Raw genomic sequence first — 18,098 nt, forward strand, 5'->3', positions numbered from 1 at the left:
AATGATTCCAATGCTTCTGTCTTCAGCATATGACAGAGTAAAAGCATACCCGACTCTTCTTCAACTGATGCAGCTCACACTTGGGCCAACCATTACTCTGCAAATATGGCATTTTGCACTGACTAACAAATAGCTACAGAAGGTGCAAACCAAGGAAGACTCAAAGGTCAAATTTAGACAGGTATTTAGGCTACAGGTTGCTACAAGGCTTTACTTTAAAACATCTGGGGCTTAAAACTACTGGTGGATCATGGTTTCCCCTCTCATTTGTTCTTACGGTCGCATAACCAATGAAGTAAGGATCAATCCTGTGATGCACTGAGTACCCTTCAGTCTTTCTTATTACAATATTGGGTGCACGTGCTCAACTCTAAAAAGGTAAAGGCTATTAAGAGTGTTCACAAAATGTTTATTATGATACTGCACGACCAACAGTTGCGAACACTTCGATTTTGGTAGGCAATATGGAGTGTACGCTAGTAGGTAGTGTGACCTCAAAGAGCTACAATTTAATTGGTATGATGGCCACAGAAAACTCAGTTAGGATGTAATACATGAGCTGAGTCAACAGCGTGAGGACGCAAGTGTTTTGTTCATTTTTGGAAATCAGTGGGACTGGGCATTCAGCTTGGGTGGTGACTAGTTGCAGAACAAGGAAGAGGGAACAAAAGAGACAACCAAACAACAGAGAGGAGGGCGACAGAAAAAAATTCTGAATAAAAACCTGTGAATGCCTTAAAAAAACTATACTGTCATTTCCATACTAATCATGGAACTAATTGCCACATTAGTTGATGTCAATGAGACTGATCATGGTCTTACAGATCAGCCCAATCCTAAATACTTTAGCAGATCAGGAACAAAGGATATACCTGGCTGTGGGAATAACCTGGAGCGTTTTGAATTCGCATTACACAAAACAAATTCTAGTTAACTTGTTCACTCACACAGACCGATGAATAAGATGAGACATCAAGATTTCTTTGGTTCTACTGGCAAGCTATGAATATAAGTCTTATATATTGAATAAGAAAATATATTTCACATACAGAAAGAGAGAAAGAAAAGAAAAAGAAAGCATAAGGAGAAACAGAAAGAAAAGGAAAGAAAGCAAATAAGCTCTCTTAATTATTTTAATTAGCTTTTACTCCGCCCCAGTATTTTTAATCCTTATCTCTGGATTACATTTCTGTATGTATATAAACCAGGATGGCTTTACTGCCTGCATTTAATCTGATCCAGCATTGTTTCTCTCATTTTCCTGACTTATGCTCTTTTTTCTTTCCTCAGCTCAAATTCTGATGTACAAATTTTACTTACTTTCCCTCTCTTTATTTGTTAATACACACTTTATTCCAAATCAGAAGTTAAGTCAGGAGTCAGTTCCTCAAAGTGACATGGGATCATTAAAAACAAGTAGTTAGGAATTGGCTTTTACATCTCTCAACAGACATCACCTCCAGTAGCTCACTACAACCCAATCTTGGGCAGAAGGGCTGGAGATAATTAAGACAAATAATTAAAGTTTTAATAGATTTACACTAAGCTTTCACAGTACTCAAAGTCATTTGAAGGTACATTTAGTGTATATTTTGACAGTTCAATAAACAGCATCTTTAGAAGTTTTTTTTTAAAAAAATGGAGGTTCTGTGTTTAAGTAAACATCAATTTTTACAAGGAAATTCTGATAGCTAGTTTTGCAACAGTATGAATTTATATGCAGCTTTAAAACCTCTGTTTTAGACCCACATTTTATTCACTTAACTGCAGGCAATTCCATGAACTTTCCATTCCAGTACTGGAGGAGTTTTACAACACCCACATGCAACAGAAAGGTGAAAAAAAAAAAGAAGGAAAAAAAAGAAGTGCATATAATCAAGGGATGTAAGCACACATATAAAAAAAAACCCTTGTAGCTTCAATTTAATTAGAAGGTAGAAAATCCCTATTGGCAAACCTTAAAGAGTAACACTCGCTGTATGCCAACAAAAGGCGACACTTTTATTTTGGGTCTCAATACTATAAAATCATCTTATATAAATACCAGAAAATGCCAAAGTAATTGGAGAAAACATTGAAAGTGTAAAAGTTATGGGAATGCCTCTGGAAATTTCAGTCTCCTTTCAAAGTGATTTGTCAAAGAAATGGAGGTTTAGAAAGTGGCTGTCTTAACTATTCTGGTTATAATTTCTTTTGTTACTTATTACCTTTTAAATCGGCCCAAAGACAAGTCTAGATATACTTAAGCATCTTTCCAACAGAACTTAAACAACAGTGGCTCTTATCTGCTTTGCTAACAAGTAAGCGAGTCAGGTAATGTTGTAGAAAATGAGCAAGAGTCTTTAAAATAAGAAGCATGGATGTTTCTTTGGAGTTTGCCAAACACCTGGATTCCAGTTTTGCATTCCCTGTATCCTCAAGTGGCTAGTACAGCTAATGGGAAGCTTGGAGCACAGAAGGAAAGCAGGACTAGGCTCAATCACAGCTATGGAGTTTTTTTCAAGCTGATTTCCAAAGCTCTGTGGTTTTGGCTGGGCTGGAAATACCAAGCTTCCTTGTAATATTTTGGTCTTTCCATTCCCTTCCACAAATGAAACAAGGAAGCCGAAAAGTGAACAGATTGGTTTAAAAAGGAAATTCGCCAAGTTTTTTCAAATTGCTAAGTGATTTTGAGTCCAAATTTTGTTCGAGGTTAGAGCAAAAGTTCACTCTGCTGCTAATTCTATCAGCAAGGTCTATGTTTGCTGCTTCCTCACCTAAAATGATTCTCAGGTGTGTTGGCTGAAGAACATTTCAAATAATGAAGTTTGAAATACAACAAAACAGTATTGCTAAACTGAGTGTCTAAACAAAGCCCAATCCTCCACAGTGCTGATAATAACCATTTATGAAAAGTGGTTTTCCTCACAATCTGGAGACATGAAATATTTGAAATTAGCTTTAGGACAACAACAATTTTAAAAAATTGTAACAGCCAGGTTGAAAATACAGAAATGACTTGCCACTGGACAAATGCTCAGAGATTCAATATGAATCTCTTTTACTAGAATCTTAGGAAATATTCCCAAATTGGGAACAAATAGGAGACTTCTGTATTCAACTTCTCAAATCAACAGAGATCTATGGCAGACAGTAGAGAATCATCAGCTTTTTTCCCTCTGTCCCAAGAAGCCATGGCAGTTCATGTTTATTAAGTTGCAAAGAGTTGAGTCTCCAATGGGACTCTGGTAAGGAGAGATATGCCACTGCTGAAACCCTCTAAACTTCTCACTTTGTAATTGGATATGGGAATACTAAAAATAGAGAGATTCAAAGAATGTCAGTCCTATTAAGTGTCAATTCCCAACCCAAACCAGTGATAATCACGTCATAGCCAAGAAAGCCAGGCAGCCTGCATGAAAACATGGAATAATAAAGTCTGAAGCAAGGAGGTCGCGAAGACAATGCCTACCCTTCAGTTTCTGCTGAGACAGCTGGTTTAATGATTAACCTGCGTTAACTAACAGAATGGTAAATTTCTATGCAGACTCTCACAAGCACTTATTCCTTTCCTGGTTGTGCTGCACTTACGTGAGTTCAACCTCAAGAAAAAAAAAAAAAAAAAAAGCTGATGTATGTCCATATGTCCACAACATACAGTTGTGTTCAGCCAAACAGTCTGAACTTTGACATGGGCCAAATCCCTCTTATAGACAAACACTAAATGGCAGAGAAGTCAGGTAAATCCCTTGAAAGAACCTACATTAAATGTTCACTTTCTTTAGGGTTGGTTTTTTTTTTCCATATTAACATGGTAGCTTGACACATTCTGAGGAAAGCTATAATGAAAACAAATACTGAGCGGCTCTTTCACCTCTGCAAGACATAACACGTTATGAAATGCCATCCAGAATAATGAATTTTGGTAAAAAAAGGAGAAATTCTTCAAGAATATGTTAATGGTGTCAACTTACATTGCAAAACAACTATTTTATTAACGCTGGCTTGCTCTCCCCAAGTTACATTAACTTTCTTGTCGTTGTCATTCAGGGCCCAGTTCTCTTTACGCTCAGTAACTCCCAAACTATTTTGCACTCTGAAAAGAGTACTTTGACACTCTGCATCTTTCTCTCAGCTGCAGATCCTTCTTTTAGCACAGAAAAGAAGACCAAAAAAGTTTTGTGGCATTTTGCATGCTATGATTAGAATATAATTGCAGTTTTGCTTGTCTTTTTCTAGAAACCGTATCATTACAGTAAACAGGCAATAAAAAAATAACCTTTTCTGAGGTAAAAAGGGAGGATTTTTGACCAATTGTTTATTTTTTCTCCTTCCCCTTAAATTCAGTCCGAAGCATAAGAAGGAAATGATACCCAAATCTATGTGTGGACTAGTCAAACAAAGGGAAAATGTGCATGATGTTAAGAGGTATCTCAGCCAGCTCAGAATGAACTGACAGATTTACAGGGCCCAATGCAACACTAAGCAGATCTATGTCTAGAAACGTGCACAGTCCTATTAGAGCAGTGCTCTGCCCTGGAAAAGGAGACAGACCTTTCAACAGGCCTAATTAGCTTGAGTAGCAATGCCACACTGATACGGCAACACTATTTCAGTAGCAGTCAGCTCAGAAACCTCTAACACTAGATGCCAACCCATCGATACCACTCTTACGGTTAAATAGCAAAAGTGACTCCAACTTTTGGAAGAACACTTCCTTCCCTTCTCGGAGCCATTTCAAAGAAGTTTTCCAAAAGCTTCTTCCCGCTGTTTGAAATGTTTTGCAACATCTTTCACTCAACAGCACTTCTCATGTGGGCAAGTTTGGGTACCAGAGGCACACCAGCAGGCTGAAAGACATCAGCAGTAGGGACAGGAACACGTAGATTGACTTGGACAAGGAGGAAAGATAAATCCTCAGGGAGCCAATGTGATGCACGGGGGAAGGAAGGAAGCCAGTGGGGCAGTGTGGAAAAAGGGAAGCGCAGATCTCAAAGGAATATTGGTGCAAGTGCTCACCGTCGGTTCAGCTGCTCCATTTGCTGTATGGAGCCAGACCTGTGGATCCCATCTGGCGTTGCTGCGGCTGTGGGGCGCTGCCATGTCGTGGTTCGGTTGACATGATCAACGTAGAACACCCTGCCGTGGCTGTCTATCCGAGCTTCCCAATCTAGGGTTGGAAAAAAAGGAAGGGGTGATGCTGTCAGTGTGATGCCTTCCAGAAAACCTAAATGCGGAAGACAGATATACACACACACATACATATACACAGACAGGGTATATACACGCAAGAGATACTATAGATAAATATAGTCTACATGCGTGGAATATATATTATGCGTATATATTCAAAGTATACATTCAACTGTGTATATATACTATGTGCTTGTCTATATATATGTATATGCAGTATATGCATATACATAAACATTTCACACACAGCACATGTGTAGCCTATGGAATTCACTACCATAGACTATGAAAAACAAGTGACATAGTGGCTACATTTTTTTAAAGGGCTGGATAATTTTACAATTAGTAATACTAATTGGTTGGATTCATTGCAGGTCGAGGTAGCCACATAGAACCGACCCTTAGTAGAAACGGATTACATCTGAAACAATATGGCAAATCCCATGTTTTCTTTTTTGTTATGTGTTCAGAACAAACATGATTCATCGCTCTCTCTTTTATGAAGTGGCTTCAAAGGATACCATACAGCAATTAAAGGCTCCCGTGAAAACTGATCACAGCCTGGTTGGACATATCCTTAGAAATCTCATCTCTGACGAGAATTGTAACTCTATTGCTCTGATGAATGCCAACTAGATCAAAAGTTTGCAGCATAATATCGAGCCTTCCATCACTATTGTTTCCTACTAATGTTTAAGTTGCCCCATGACTGAAAACTGAAAGTTATTTGGTTTACGATGGCTTGTGGAAAATGGTAATGTTGATAAAAAAAGTGCTTGGAACAGGAGAAATTCAGAAGTGAGTTAGCTAGCAAAGTCACATATCAAATTGGTTGGGATGTATGAAGTAGTGATGTAAATTAGACTTGCTAGCTTTGTATTTCTACGTGATCCATCAGGTGATGACATATTTATGTAAATATATGCACATACTTTCTACACGTGTTTATACAAACCTCACTCACATTCACACAAAAATCCACATATGGTGATTACCTTTGGGGGCAAACACTTCCTCTTATTCTCATACTCTTACTCTGATACCCTCCTCCCTGATGAGTCCATTTCTTCTTCTACGGTTTTCTATAATCAAATTCAAGAGCAGCTGCATTTCATACTTCATGTATTTTATCTCCCACTCTCTAAGAATAGGACTGAAATTGTTCCTCCTCCTGCTGTATCTGGAAACTGATTCTTCATGACTAGTTCCCATCCCCTGAATGTTAGCCCTGGCTAAACTCAGTTCTCATATCTGGGCTAGTCCCAGCTAAGTGTAGTAGGCTGTCTTAAGTCTATGGCTGGCTGCCCCTGATATGTTAATCCCACAAACCTTAAAAGATGGGCACTGGGAGTCCTTGGAGGAATTTTCTGTAAGACTCCAAACCAACAAGAGCCATATGCACGTGCGTTATTTCTTTCAAAGTTGGCTTTAAGTTCCTCAGTCCTGACAGATGCAAAATCTATAGTCATAACACAGGTACACACATAGTGTCTCTCGCTGTGAACATCACTATATAATTTTAAGGAAAGGACTCTCTCTTCCTTCCACCAGGTAAACTTTCCCAAGGATGTTGTAGCTGTTTCAAGAACAAGACCACAGCTTTGCAAAAACAATGTCTAAAAATTAAGACAGTGAAAACCAGCACATCAAGTACAACAGATCCACATTGAAGGAAATCAGACTGATGCATAAGGCAGGCTGAAGGCCAGAGCCTTGCTGAGCACACTGCCATGGGTGGCAGCTGTACCACCGTGGGTGGGGAATGGTCCTTCTGGAGCTATGCGTTATCTGCAATATCCTCAAGGAAATAATCTTGGCCAGATTAAAGGTGACATGTTGTACCTTAATGTCAGAAAGACCTTCGTTTTCCCTGCTGTTGTCTGGCAAAGGACAAATCCTAGCCTCACCCCACACTATTGTAATATACACGTAGGGAGTTGAGAGTAGTAAAGGTTGGTGGATAATTAGAGGGTTGTAGGCAATGCTATAGATCCACACACCAGACAGCCTACAGAAGACACCAACTGGTCATATTGGTCTGAAGTCCACTGATGGACACTTAGTAAGAATAATACCACCCAATTACACAGTCAAACAAGGGCTTCTCATAATCCAGCCCTGCGCACTACTGGCTCTAGAGGCTATGTTGCAGTGTCTGTCTAATTAAATGGAACTCAGACTTCCTAAGCTCCTAAGCATAATACTTAGAAATCTAGCAGCAACGGAACCTGTCCAGAGCTTGGAGATCACCGTGAAAACATCAGGTCAGGATGACGCAGACTGGATTACAACTTCAGGACGCCTATTTCTGTTGGATGTGTCAGACACACAGCAGCAGTACGTACAGACATGAACTACACCTATCTGTGAGTGCTGTTTTATTCGTTGCTTTATGGGTATAAACACCTGAAACCATGGGCTTACACTTGCACTGGCATGCTAAAATATTAGGAACTGTGTGTCCCATGGCTTTTGAGAAACCTGTAGCAGTACTGCTCCTTGCAACAGCATTTCTAATCAGCTGAATAACTCTTCTTTTTCTTGGTCATCTGGGAAGACTGTCAGAGGGCGGCAGGTGCCGATACTTTCGTTGTACACAGGTGGCAGATGCACTTTCTGCCTTCCCACAAGACAACATTTAAGTCACACAAGTCACTGAAGCTGCATATGATACCAGATTTGGGGACAGATGGATGGATACCTGCACAGAGAGACGAACAGGCTGACAGGTGAACTGACAGACAGAACTCTGCTTCTGAGCTGTGCTGAAGTCCCTTCATGCTCCTTCAGGGGCATAGGTGATCTACGAAGCAGCCAAATCTCCTCAGGGTCTTTTGTTGGTTTTTCAAGCAAAATAAGACTGTGACTACAACAGAGACTAACCTCCATCTAACCTGCACAGTAAGAGCATGCTGGAGCACAGGCTGGGGACAGGACAGTACTGGTTCTGTTCTCCAGCGATCCCCCTCCATCAGCTGAGTCATATTTCACAGCAGCCTCTGAAACTGCTCTGATTTATACCAGAAGACGCAACTTTTTCTGGCAGGACCATAATCCTGGCAGGGCAAAGTAAATACGCTGTCTTTTCCTTTCCGAGCTCAGCCACACCTTCGGCAAAGAGCAGTTCTGAACTGGGCACATATATTTTTCTTGGCTGTAGTTCTGTAGGGTTTCCAGCACTACTAGCAAACACAGGCATAATAAGGGGTGACTATTAATGCCGTCATGAGGCCATACAAACTCTGCAAATCTTATGTCAATCTCGTATAGGCCTTAACATTCAGACTGGTCATTATGACATTCCTACATAAATAATGAACCTGTTCTACCTTACTTTCCTAAATAAAACCGTCTGAAATTAAATTTCTTCCCTGAGACCAACTGTTGTGGGGTTATGATTAAACAAAGTTATTCAGAAAACTATTCAAATGACAAAGACGACTGTCCAGAAGATTCTCCATGACCAAACTAAAACCAGTCAATGCTGAAATTGCAGCACTGGTAAATTATCTTCAGCTTTACTTATGGATGGAAGCTAATGCTGCATGTGAGAAGTAAGCCAGCTTTGGTCATATAAATCAGGTTTAAAATATAAAGTTTCTTCTTTTCACATTATTGAAAACTATTTATCTAGGATTACGAGGCATTAAAGGCACTGAGATAGTGATACTGAATGCCAGAAGAAGAGACGTTTCTAGATTAAGGCTATAGTTTTTATTTTAAAATTACCTTGACATTTCATGAAGAGTTTTTGGAAACAGCTTCCTAGGTGATATTATACAATTCAACTTTTTCCCCAGCAACATTAACTTAGTACTGTCTGTTCCTATTAAGATCAACATACTTAAACCCACAGTATCAGCCTTCATTGTAAAAATGATGTTATATGCAAATGCTAAAACGAAATTCTACAAAGGGATATAACTTCTGTATTGTATCATCACACATTGCATTTCATGTCCTTAAACCCTTTTGTGAAGGCATTTGTGAAAACCAATGGTAGAAATACTTGCCTTTTGAGGATAATTGTAAGAAAGAAGAAAAATGTATTAAATTGGCGACGGAAGAATATGGAACAAATTCACAGTATGTTTTGTTTACCTGAGCTGGTGTCAGTGTCCTATCATTAAGTCATCTAATGGGGAATGTGCTCTATTCACAAAGTGTTGAGGTAAGAGTGGGAGGAAGAGAAATGTTTGCCTCTTACAGAGGTAACCGTTCCCATTTCATCATTCACTGGCAACCCACGGTGGGACTCTAACAAGACTTCACTGGGCTAAAGGCATTTGAATCATTCATGCTACTGTGCAGCTGACGCCAGCATTGGGGCTATTTTCGGCTTAGGGAATACCGACAGCACGGTTGGTAAACGATGAATTATTTGTCAAGGGCACCATAGGCCAAGTAAGTGTGTTGCCTACATGGGCTTTGAAAAAAAAAATAGAGTGCTTTGTTTATACGCCTGGTTGTTTTTCTGAGGCACTGCACATTTTAGGTTGTTAAATCATGTGCTGAAGTTGAAAGGTGTTCAGCAGCACGTTGCAGGGCATAGAGTGCGCTCTGCTGGGCACTTCACGCCAATACAAAAAGCAGGGTAATCCTCCAGGGGTACACAAGCGAAAGGCTACAGAGACATGTGAAAACATCTCCAGCAGTTGATTCGGTGGTAAAAATCCCATATTATCAGCCTGCTAATCAATCACGCTATTTAAGACCCTCTCATTTTTATCCAACGCAACTGCAGACGCCATTACAGTCCACAATGAACATAAAATTCACTGATTATCAAATTCAAAGACAGTACAACAAGTCCACTCTACGTGAGCTGCCTTTTTCCCTGCTTCTGCTGGTTTTGCTCAGGTTTGGACCTTTCCATCCCAGGAGCATCCTGACTGTGAAAGGGTTCCTGCTGGACATGCAAGCAGAGCTGACAAACCACAGGGACTGCCATCCCAAACCATCTTTGAAGGTGGTTATGGAAAACGCGGAGACAAACGTTCTAGAGAAATCAGAGTATTTTGCTGATACACCACCCAGAAGGCTTTATAGTAAGGCTTCTGGGACACCTGACAGATACCCACTCATTCCAGTCTAAACACGCTGACTGGAAACAGGGAAATATTTTCATTTCACGGTAGCTAAGGAAGAAGATGGACCAAGGCAGAGGGAGGTTATGGAGCTTGTCCAAAATAACATGACAACACTTGAAGTCAGGATCAAATAAGGGAAACAAAAGGGCATATTGCTTGCGTTCTGGAGAATGTATATACAGAACAGATGGGGTTATTTAGAAAGAAATACTGACCTCTACACTGTTTCAGTTAACAGGAAAAGCTGAAAAATGCAATAAATTAAAAAACTAAAGCTTACTTGGTGGAAGAGGCTCATCGATAGTTGGGTAGTGATGATGGTCAGGCCTCAGAGAAGGAAGCTGGCTGACTGGCTGAGAATTATGGAGTAAAGGACAATCACCTACGGACGAGATATTCAAGACATTGACAGTCATTCACTGTTTTCACAATGTGGTTCAAAAAACGTGCTTCTGTAAAACAAGTGATTATTTTTTAAATACATTAGCCTGGTGTTCTAGCAGCTCTGATTATTCCTATTTTCAGGCACTATTTTAATAACAACTCATATGCCAAAGAATTATTAAAATAATGCAGTCAAGGGTCTGATCTCAGGTTTGAGTCAATGCTAAACTATTATGGGCCAGATTCTGGACTCATAGACACACAAGTGTAAGCGAGAGAAGAATCAGGCTTGATCTCTGAGAAATACTGTGCATGTACAATCAAACTCAAGCTTCTGCAGAAATTGGCAGGAACTTGCAAAATCCTGGTTCCAACTTTTAATTCATCCCATCAGTGGAATACGAGGCTAAAAGCTGCCTTGGATCTTTCTCTGCTTTTCCAAAAGATCAATGGGTGTGTAAGTGGACCAAAATGGCAGGATTTTGCAGTCTCTGCAAAGCAGAAGATCATCCCCTTCTATAGGTATTTTTCAAAATTCAAAGAGTCCATCTTGGGTGGAAGGAAGGAGAATGAGAGAAGGACCAGAAACGGGTAGGAGACAGGTGGTAGAAGAGGAGGACGAAAGATAGTGAGACATAGTCAGCATCTGAGATAAAGAAAGAAGACCTGAGATACAGAAGAGGGAAAGAAGAAGGAGAGACACACAGCAGACAGTGCAGAGGAAGTTTTTAAACACTAATATTGTATATAAGTCTATATATCTAAATATGAAATAAATGAAACCTAAGCAAGTGTTGAAACTCATGTTCTGCTGAAAGGAACAAGTAACTTTAGATCCAGCCAATGTTTATAGAATCCTTTAAGAAACGAAGAAGTTATAGTAGGGATGAAAAAGCATTCCTGATTTTAGACTTAACTGTGAGAATAAGGAACCTGCACGTTAAAACTACACAGGTTCCAGAATTAAGATTCCTTCTTGATCTGTCCTTAAAACCTTAGAAACCAGGACAATTTATCCTACTAATGAACACATTTTCATGTTGCATGGTAACAGTTTTTCTCTATAACCTCCAGCTCCAGGTGGGCCTGTTAATTAATTGCATAAACATAACATTTACATGCATCAGAAAGATGCAGCTTAGGGAAAAAAATATACTTAGTGTTTCCAACATCACCAGAAAATGACACAAAGATACTTCAAAATTAAAAATCAGACCATTCAGCTAAGCCAAACTCACTGTGTGCTGGCTGGTTTACCTGTCTTTAATGTCAGAACCTTAATAGCGTAAGAATGAACATTTTGTAAAAAAACCAAAACATATAACTATCAAATGTAAAAAAAAAAAATACCAAAAAGTATGTTTTTTCTTTAAACAATCAACAGCTAGAAGGCAGAAGCCAATTTTGTATAAAACCGTAAAAAAATCTCACACCATCCAGAAGTGAGAAAAACTACTTAGACAAAAATACTCCCTCTTCTAGGTGCTCTGATGATACCGTATGGCCTGTTAAATGTCTTCATTAAACCACTTGTGTATAGGCGTATCTCACAGTCACATCTGCTGCATGTTTTGAACAGACAGCAGAGTTATGTAAGTTATTACTCAGTGCTACAAGTCCATCTCTTGTAGCCTTAGAAATTGTGCTGTTACTACAGGTGGTGTAGCACCAGCTACCAGATCATCCGTCTTTTTTTCTTTACTTACCTCACCATAATTGACTCTCCCCTAGTCAAGACATTTACGCCAAGCCAGTGGAAGCATGGTAGTATCGGTCACCTGGAATGGACGGAGGTGACCGCATCTACTGTATTTATAACAGCTGCCAAGTCATGAAGCAAGGTGTGTGTTTACTGAATCACCCCCGGTGATACCAAAAGAGTGCTAAGAGCCAGGCTGCCATTCAGACATGCTCTCTTCTCAACTAATCACAGCAAAGCCACCGTGAACATCACAGCGCCCTTTAGACAGGCTCAAGAGGCACGATGTTGGAGCTGTGCTGAATCTATACGCAGAAGACACCCTCTCCCCACACATTCCCCTCTCAAAAGTACACACAGTCCAAGAGAACCATCAAATCTCTAAGCATGGTCTCTCACACACGCACACACACACTCGTGCCCCCATAGGTATACTTGCATATGAACGCTGTCCACACGCAAAGACCCTCGCCAGCAAAGAAGGAAACCATGGGTTTCTATACCTCTGAGCACTTCTGAGAATTTAATTCTTTGGGGTAGATTCTGCTCTGCAGAGTGAACAATTGCCCAGGCCCAGCTGTCTACAAAGCCTTTACATAGTCCAGCATGCGAGGCCACCCTTACACCTTTCTTTCTGCTGCAGCAGGGTCTATAGCAGTGGAAGGAGAGGGTAAATAAATTGGTAATGGAGAGAGGAAAGGTAGAAGGATACTTTGGTTGGGGTTTCCCAGTGATCCCCAAACATGTTTTCCTTTTGGTGCCATTTTAATTTGGTGTCATTTACTGTGGGAGACAAATGACTCAGGATTTGGGAATGCAAAAACTACCTATTGACCTTGCTGCACACTTCTCAGCTGCTGCTGAGGCCTTGACTTCTTTAGCTGGAGAAAAATGATACACTAGCTGAAGAAAAGATGAGCGATCAAACCCACCTTCATGTAACTCCATACAACATAAAATGAATTACTAAAGGAAGGAATTTGAGGTAATGGTTGAGAGGGATTGCGAAAAACAGTACCTAAATTACAAAGACAAAAAAATTACTTCCTTGTGTATGTAAGGATAAGGAGATGAGAATTTTGTTCAATAAATTTTCAAAGCACCTAAGGAAAAAAAAAATCTCTGTTGAGTTGCCCTATGGTCTGTGAAACCCGAGGTAGATTTCTCTGGTACTTGGGGAACTGGAACAAACTGGGCTAGAAAACTGGGTTCTCCATGCTTATGACTGTGCATGGCTACCAATCACATACAGACACTGGCCCAGGTCTTTAGCTGGTGTAAATCAGCATATCTGCCCCTTGACAAGTACAAGCTGGTCCTCTCACTGACTATCAGAGACATGGCAGCACATCAGATATATGAAATGGAACAATCCCAGGAAATAAAGAATGAGTTGGTGGATGTGATAATGCTGATCTGCCACATAACTACAGTAGCTAATCTTGATTTTATAATGATGCACTGTCCTGGTTTTAATGGGCAGCCTAGCCCAAACCACGACATGCATATATAGCTACAGGAATCCATATATAAAAAACTCCTCATCTGATTTATTTGGTTTTGCTGGGATTTTTATGGACAGGCTCAATTATCCAACCCTCCGTGATACCTGGCCCAGCTCACAGCCCCCAAATTTGTACAAAATAAACCGTGAGCTATCTGAAACCGCGATTATCTGATGCCTTCTGTGACATCCAGATAATCAGGGTTGCTCAGCGCATCGATTCTCAGGATCTAACCTTCTCTTCTGCTGCTTGGACCTGCTATTGGGGTGTCTAGACCCTCTGTGGCTCTTTGTGGATTCCCACCATGAGCTACTAGTTCATCTGGCCACTGGGAGGAGCCATCCACTTGCTCCCTGTCCAGCTCAGGGCTCTGTACTGAATCTGGCACTGACTCAAAAGCACTGTTCTCCTCCTCCTCATCATCCTGTGAGGAAAAGACCGTGCTCTCAGAAATCTTTGCACTGTCGACGGAGGAGAAGCGGGTATGGCTGGAGAAGCGATTGTTACTGTCATAACAGGAGGTGCTGTAGCAAGAAGTGCTGTAGCAGGAGGTACTGTAGCAGGAAGTGCTGTAGCAAGAGGGGCTGTAGCAAGAGGTGTCGCACGCATCGCATTCATTGTCACCATTGGGCCTGGAGCTCGACTCGCTCTCGCTTCCTGTCCTGGGGTGTTCCCCATCTAACAGCCCATCATTTAGGTCCGAGAGTTGCTCATCCAAGGTCCCAGGCGGCACCGTGCTCTGGCTGAAGTTCTCTTCAGCCTCATTTTCCAGAGGAGGCTCTGCTGCCACTGTCTCACTCTCACTAACCACCTCCTTCTCCAACGCCTCCTTGACTGTAGACTCCTCATCATTCTCCCCACCGTTGCCACCATCTTGCTCTTCTTCCCCATCGCTGCTCATCTGTGCTGAGGGCAAGCTGTGGAGCAGGTTGTGGATCCGTATGTAGTGTGTGCGAGGGGTCTCTGGCTCACCGCACGCAGAAGCTATGACTGTTTCAAGTTCAGACACAGGCAGGGAACATGGCCTGTTTTTCCTCTTTGCTGTGGTCCTCAGCTGTAGCTTGTTATCTTCCTCCTCCTGGGCTGAAGCCCCTTCTTCTTCCTGACTCTTCTCTAGGTCCTTGCCAGCATGCACATCTGCACTCACCTCATCAATATCTAATGCTTCTACGCTGGTCAAGACTCCATCATCTCCCTGAGTACCAGAATTGACTTTGTTATTTTCCCTAACTTCAGTCTCAGGAGGAGACATGCAAGCCAGTAGAGCCAGCTGCTCCGTGAGGTCCGTAGCACTCAAAGAAGGCAGCACTTCTCCTGGGATGGATTCCAAGGGCTCAGGAACTGGCACCGCATCAACCTCCCCATCTCCTGCTAGCTCTTCATTTAAGCTGTTCTGGTTGACTTCCCCAGGTGGTTTGACAGCCCCTGGGCTATCGACACTGTTCACACTGTATCCATTTAGCTGTTCTGGAGCTGTACTTTCTGAGGTCACTGTGTTGATGCATGGAGGCTCACCGAGGCTTTCCTCTGTGGGATTGTTCACAGGGCTTTCCTGGAGGTCTGCTGGCTCAGCATCTGCACTAATGGAGACCTCTTCATCATCTGTATGAGACAGGAAAAGAAATTACTTACTCCTTTAACAAGAAGTGTTGACTGAACCAAAAGCTTGGCTGTGGGGGCACAGGCATCCACAGCAATCTGAGAAAATTAAAAGCATAAATTACAGTGTGAAATGAGTGGGCAACTGAGCAACTATCAGGAAATACTGATTATTTTTTTTTTTTCTAGGCCATCTCTGTACAGTGGATTTAACAATCATGATGGTAATTTGTATGCAGCACCTTGCCTCCTTGCAGCATAACCGAAGCTAACACCTTCTTGAAACTCCTCTTTGAGCCAACTGGCATTGGAGGGAATATCATGGGAATGACAAGGAAGCATTCCCTGAGGTTTTAATGACATTTTTCTTGTTATGCTGAAGCTGACAGAACTCCACAACAGTGAACTTAAAAAAACTATTTTTCACGCCCCTGAAAGGTGGAAATTTTCCCCTAACATCCTTCGATGTGATCCTCATCTGTAACACCTCCTCCCGGACTCCAGACAACCCGAGCTCTTTCATGACATCCAAATGGTCAACAGATAGGAAGTCAGGGTTTTCCAGCAAGAGGCAGGTCATGATTTCCAACCACTAATGCAGCTGCCGTTGGCTTGACAAAGTGTACCTGAGATGGCACTACCACAGAGAGCCAAAAAGTCCCTGAGCAATTCTGTTGAGACTGTGACATGAAAACCAAGGTTCAAACTTACACCATCATGACAGTGACTTCCTAATAACTACAAGAAAACGTGAACCAAAACCAAACCAGAAGGGAGGAAAGGCGAGGAACACTGAATCATTTTTTGTTTTACTTTTTTCATTAAAAATAATCAAAATGAGAAAGTTTCTAATCATCTCTACTATTACATTCTCCATTTTTACTTATGAAGTGCTCAAATACAGGTGACTCTACAGATAACAGCCCATCTAGCACTTCCCCAGGACAGGTGATAGAGAAGCAGATGGGAATTTAGTTTTCTACCCTCTTCTCTCCCAGTGATGTGGCAAAATATTTGAAGCAGCCAAGAACAGGGGGATACAAGACACCAGTAGCTCTAAGCTAAGGGGAAACAGGGAATAAGTTGCAACTCACGATGCATCCTGTGACCGGGGACTTTATACACTTTCCTTTGCTCATGACTGTACCTAAAGTCCCAGAGCAGCCAGGAACGAATTCAGATTTCTGAGGAGAAAGAACGCAAAGCAAAAAAAAAAAAAAAAAAAAAAGAGCTAAATAAATGATGGGTTAAGACTGAGAATTACCTGGATGGATGGAAGAAGTTATCTCAAATCGGAACTGCAGCTGGCCACTGACATGATCTGTAGGAAGCCTGCGACCCAGAGTGTAGCTTACAACCCTGTCCCTGAAAGAAAACAGATATCGTCACAATAGACTATAACCTACCCAATGTCTACTGTGCATAGATAAAGCTGCTGTGTCCTACGAAAATACATAATGGTTTTTAAAGGCTATTTAACCCAGCCATGAGGGCATGTTGACTTGCATACAAGAGAACAAATGGCAGAGAAGGAGAGGACAATGTCTTCAATTACAATGGAACAGCTGAGTCAGTGAATAAGACAGGCTTCTGGGATACACAAGCATGTATGCATATATAGAGAGAAAACGGTGGGAATGGAACTTCTGCAGTATGGGTATGAAAATATTGACATGGGAAGCAAACAACTCCCACTTCAGCTGTTATGACAAGACTTCACTTCCTTGCTGATCTGACCATATCTACCCTTCCGTAGAACCTTGCATTTCTGTATTTCCTTCCCTTCACCATCTGCGTAAAATTCAGCTTTCCTGTCCTTTCTTTCAAAATCCTGTACAGGCCAGTCCCCGCTTACCACCTTCTCTTCTCAAACTGGCTGAATGACTGCTCTTCATCTCTTTCCACCCCTCTTACCTCTATGAAGCTGAAATATCAGGAGAACACCTTCCTGACAAGGTTGATCAATGACTCCATTCTGTCCTTGTGCAGGTCCCTCCCTTTGCCACACTTCATCCACCCCTCAGAACAGAATGAAACTATAGAAGAGATTAACTTCCCAGTTGCCCAAAATGAGGCTGAATCAATCTTTGCAAAGCATTTTTTGAGTGTAAATGGTTCACTAAATAGTAATATTTATACATCTTTTGAAGAAACATCGTTCACTTCCAGTAGGGCCCAATATATTTGCTAGGATAGTTTCACATGCATCAGAAACTCATATAAATGAGACAATCTCAAGATTTGTGTATGATCTTTCTCAACTTGTGTGTATGTACACATCTCATCGAGCTTGCCCGAGATTTAAAAGCCACTATGGTATTAAAACTAAGCCAGATCTAGGTGCAGGTTGGAGTCCCTGCTCTTGGCAAAGTATATCCTTAGATATACAGTGTTTACAATAGGGAAGTAAAATAGGAAGATACAATCAGAAGATGGTGAGAAATCTTCTCATACAGAGGGAAGCCAATGATATCACTTATAGGGCTCTCTACCTTCCCCAAGCTGTTCTTTTCCATCTGGTTTCTAAAAAGCTACTCAATCTTCCCTACTTGAAAAGCAGGGAGATAGCTTAGTCCCTTCTGGTAGATTCAGCTGTCAATATCACAGCCAGTTTCTGAACCAGCTGTTCAAAACCACTTCCAACAAGCT

General features: G+C 41.3%; 1 protein-coding gene across 1 annotated transcript in view; it reads right to left on the reverse strand.

Annotated features, from left to right (window-relative positions):
• HECW1 (HECT, C2 and WW domain containing E3 ubiquitin protein ligase 1) overlaps positions 1 to 18,098 on the reverse strand; it is a 185,124-nt gene that overhangs the window by 62,923 nt on the left and 104,103 nt on the right. The window contains exons 7-10 of the mRNA XM_009889422.1: positions 16,714 to 16,814; positions 14,085 to 15,452; positions 10,543 to 10,644; positions 4,999 to 5,149 (exon numbers count right to left, since the gene is read on the reverse strand). Of these exons, the coding sequence (XP_009887724.1) occupies positions 4,999 to 5,149; positions 10,543 to 10,644; positions 14,085 to 15,452; positions 16,714 to 16,814 (1,722 nt within the window). The remainder of the gene's footprint in view (positions 1 to 4,998; positions 5,150 to 10,542; positions 10,645 to 14,084; positions 15,453 to 16,713; positions 16,815 to 18,098) is intronic.

This window comes from Charadrius vociferus, unplaced genomic scaffold, assembly GCF_000708025.1.
Source record: "Charadrius vociferus isolate BGI_N301 unplaced genomic scaffold, ASM70802v2 scaffold97, whole genome shotgun sequence".
Classification (NCBI taxonomy): Eukaryota; Metazoa; Chordata; class Aves; order Charadriiformes; family Charadriidae; genus Charadrius; species Charadrius vociferus.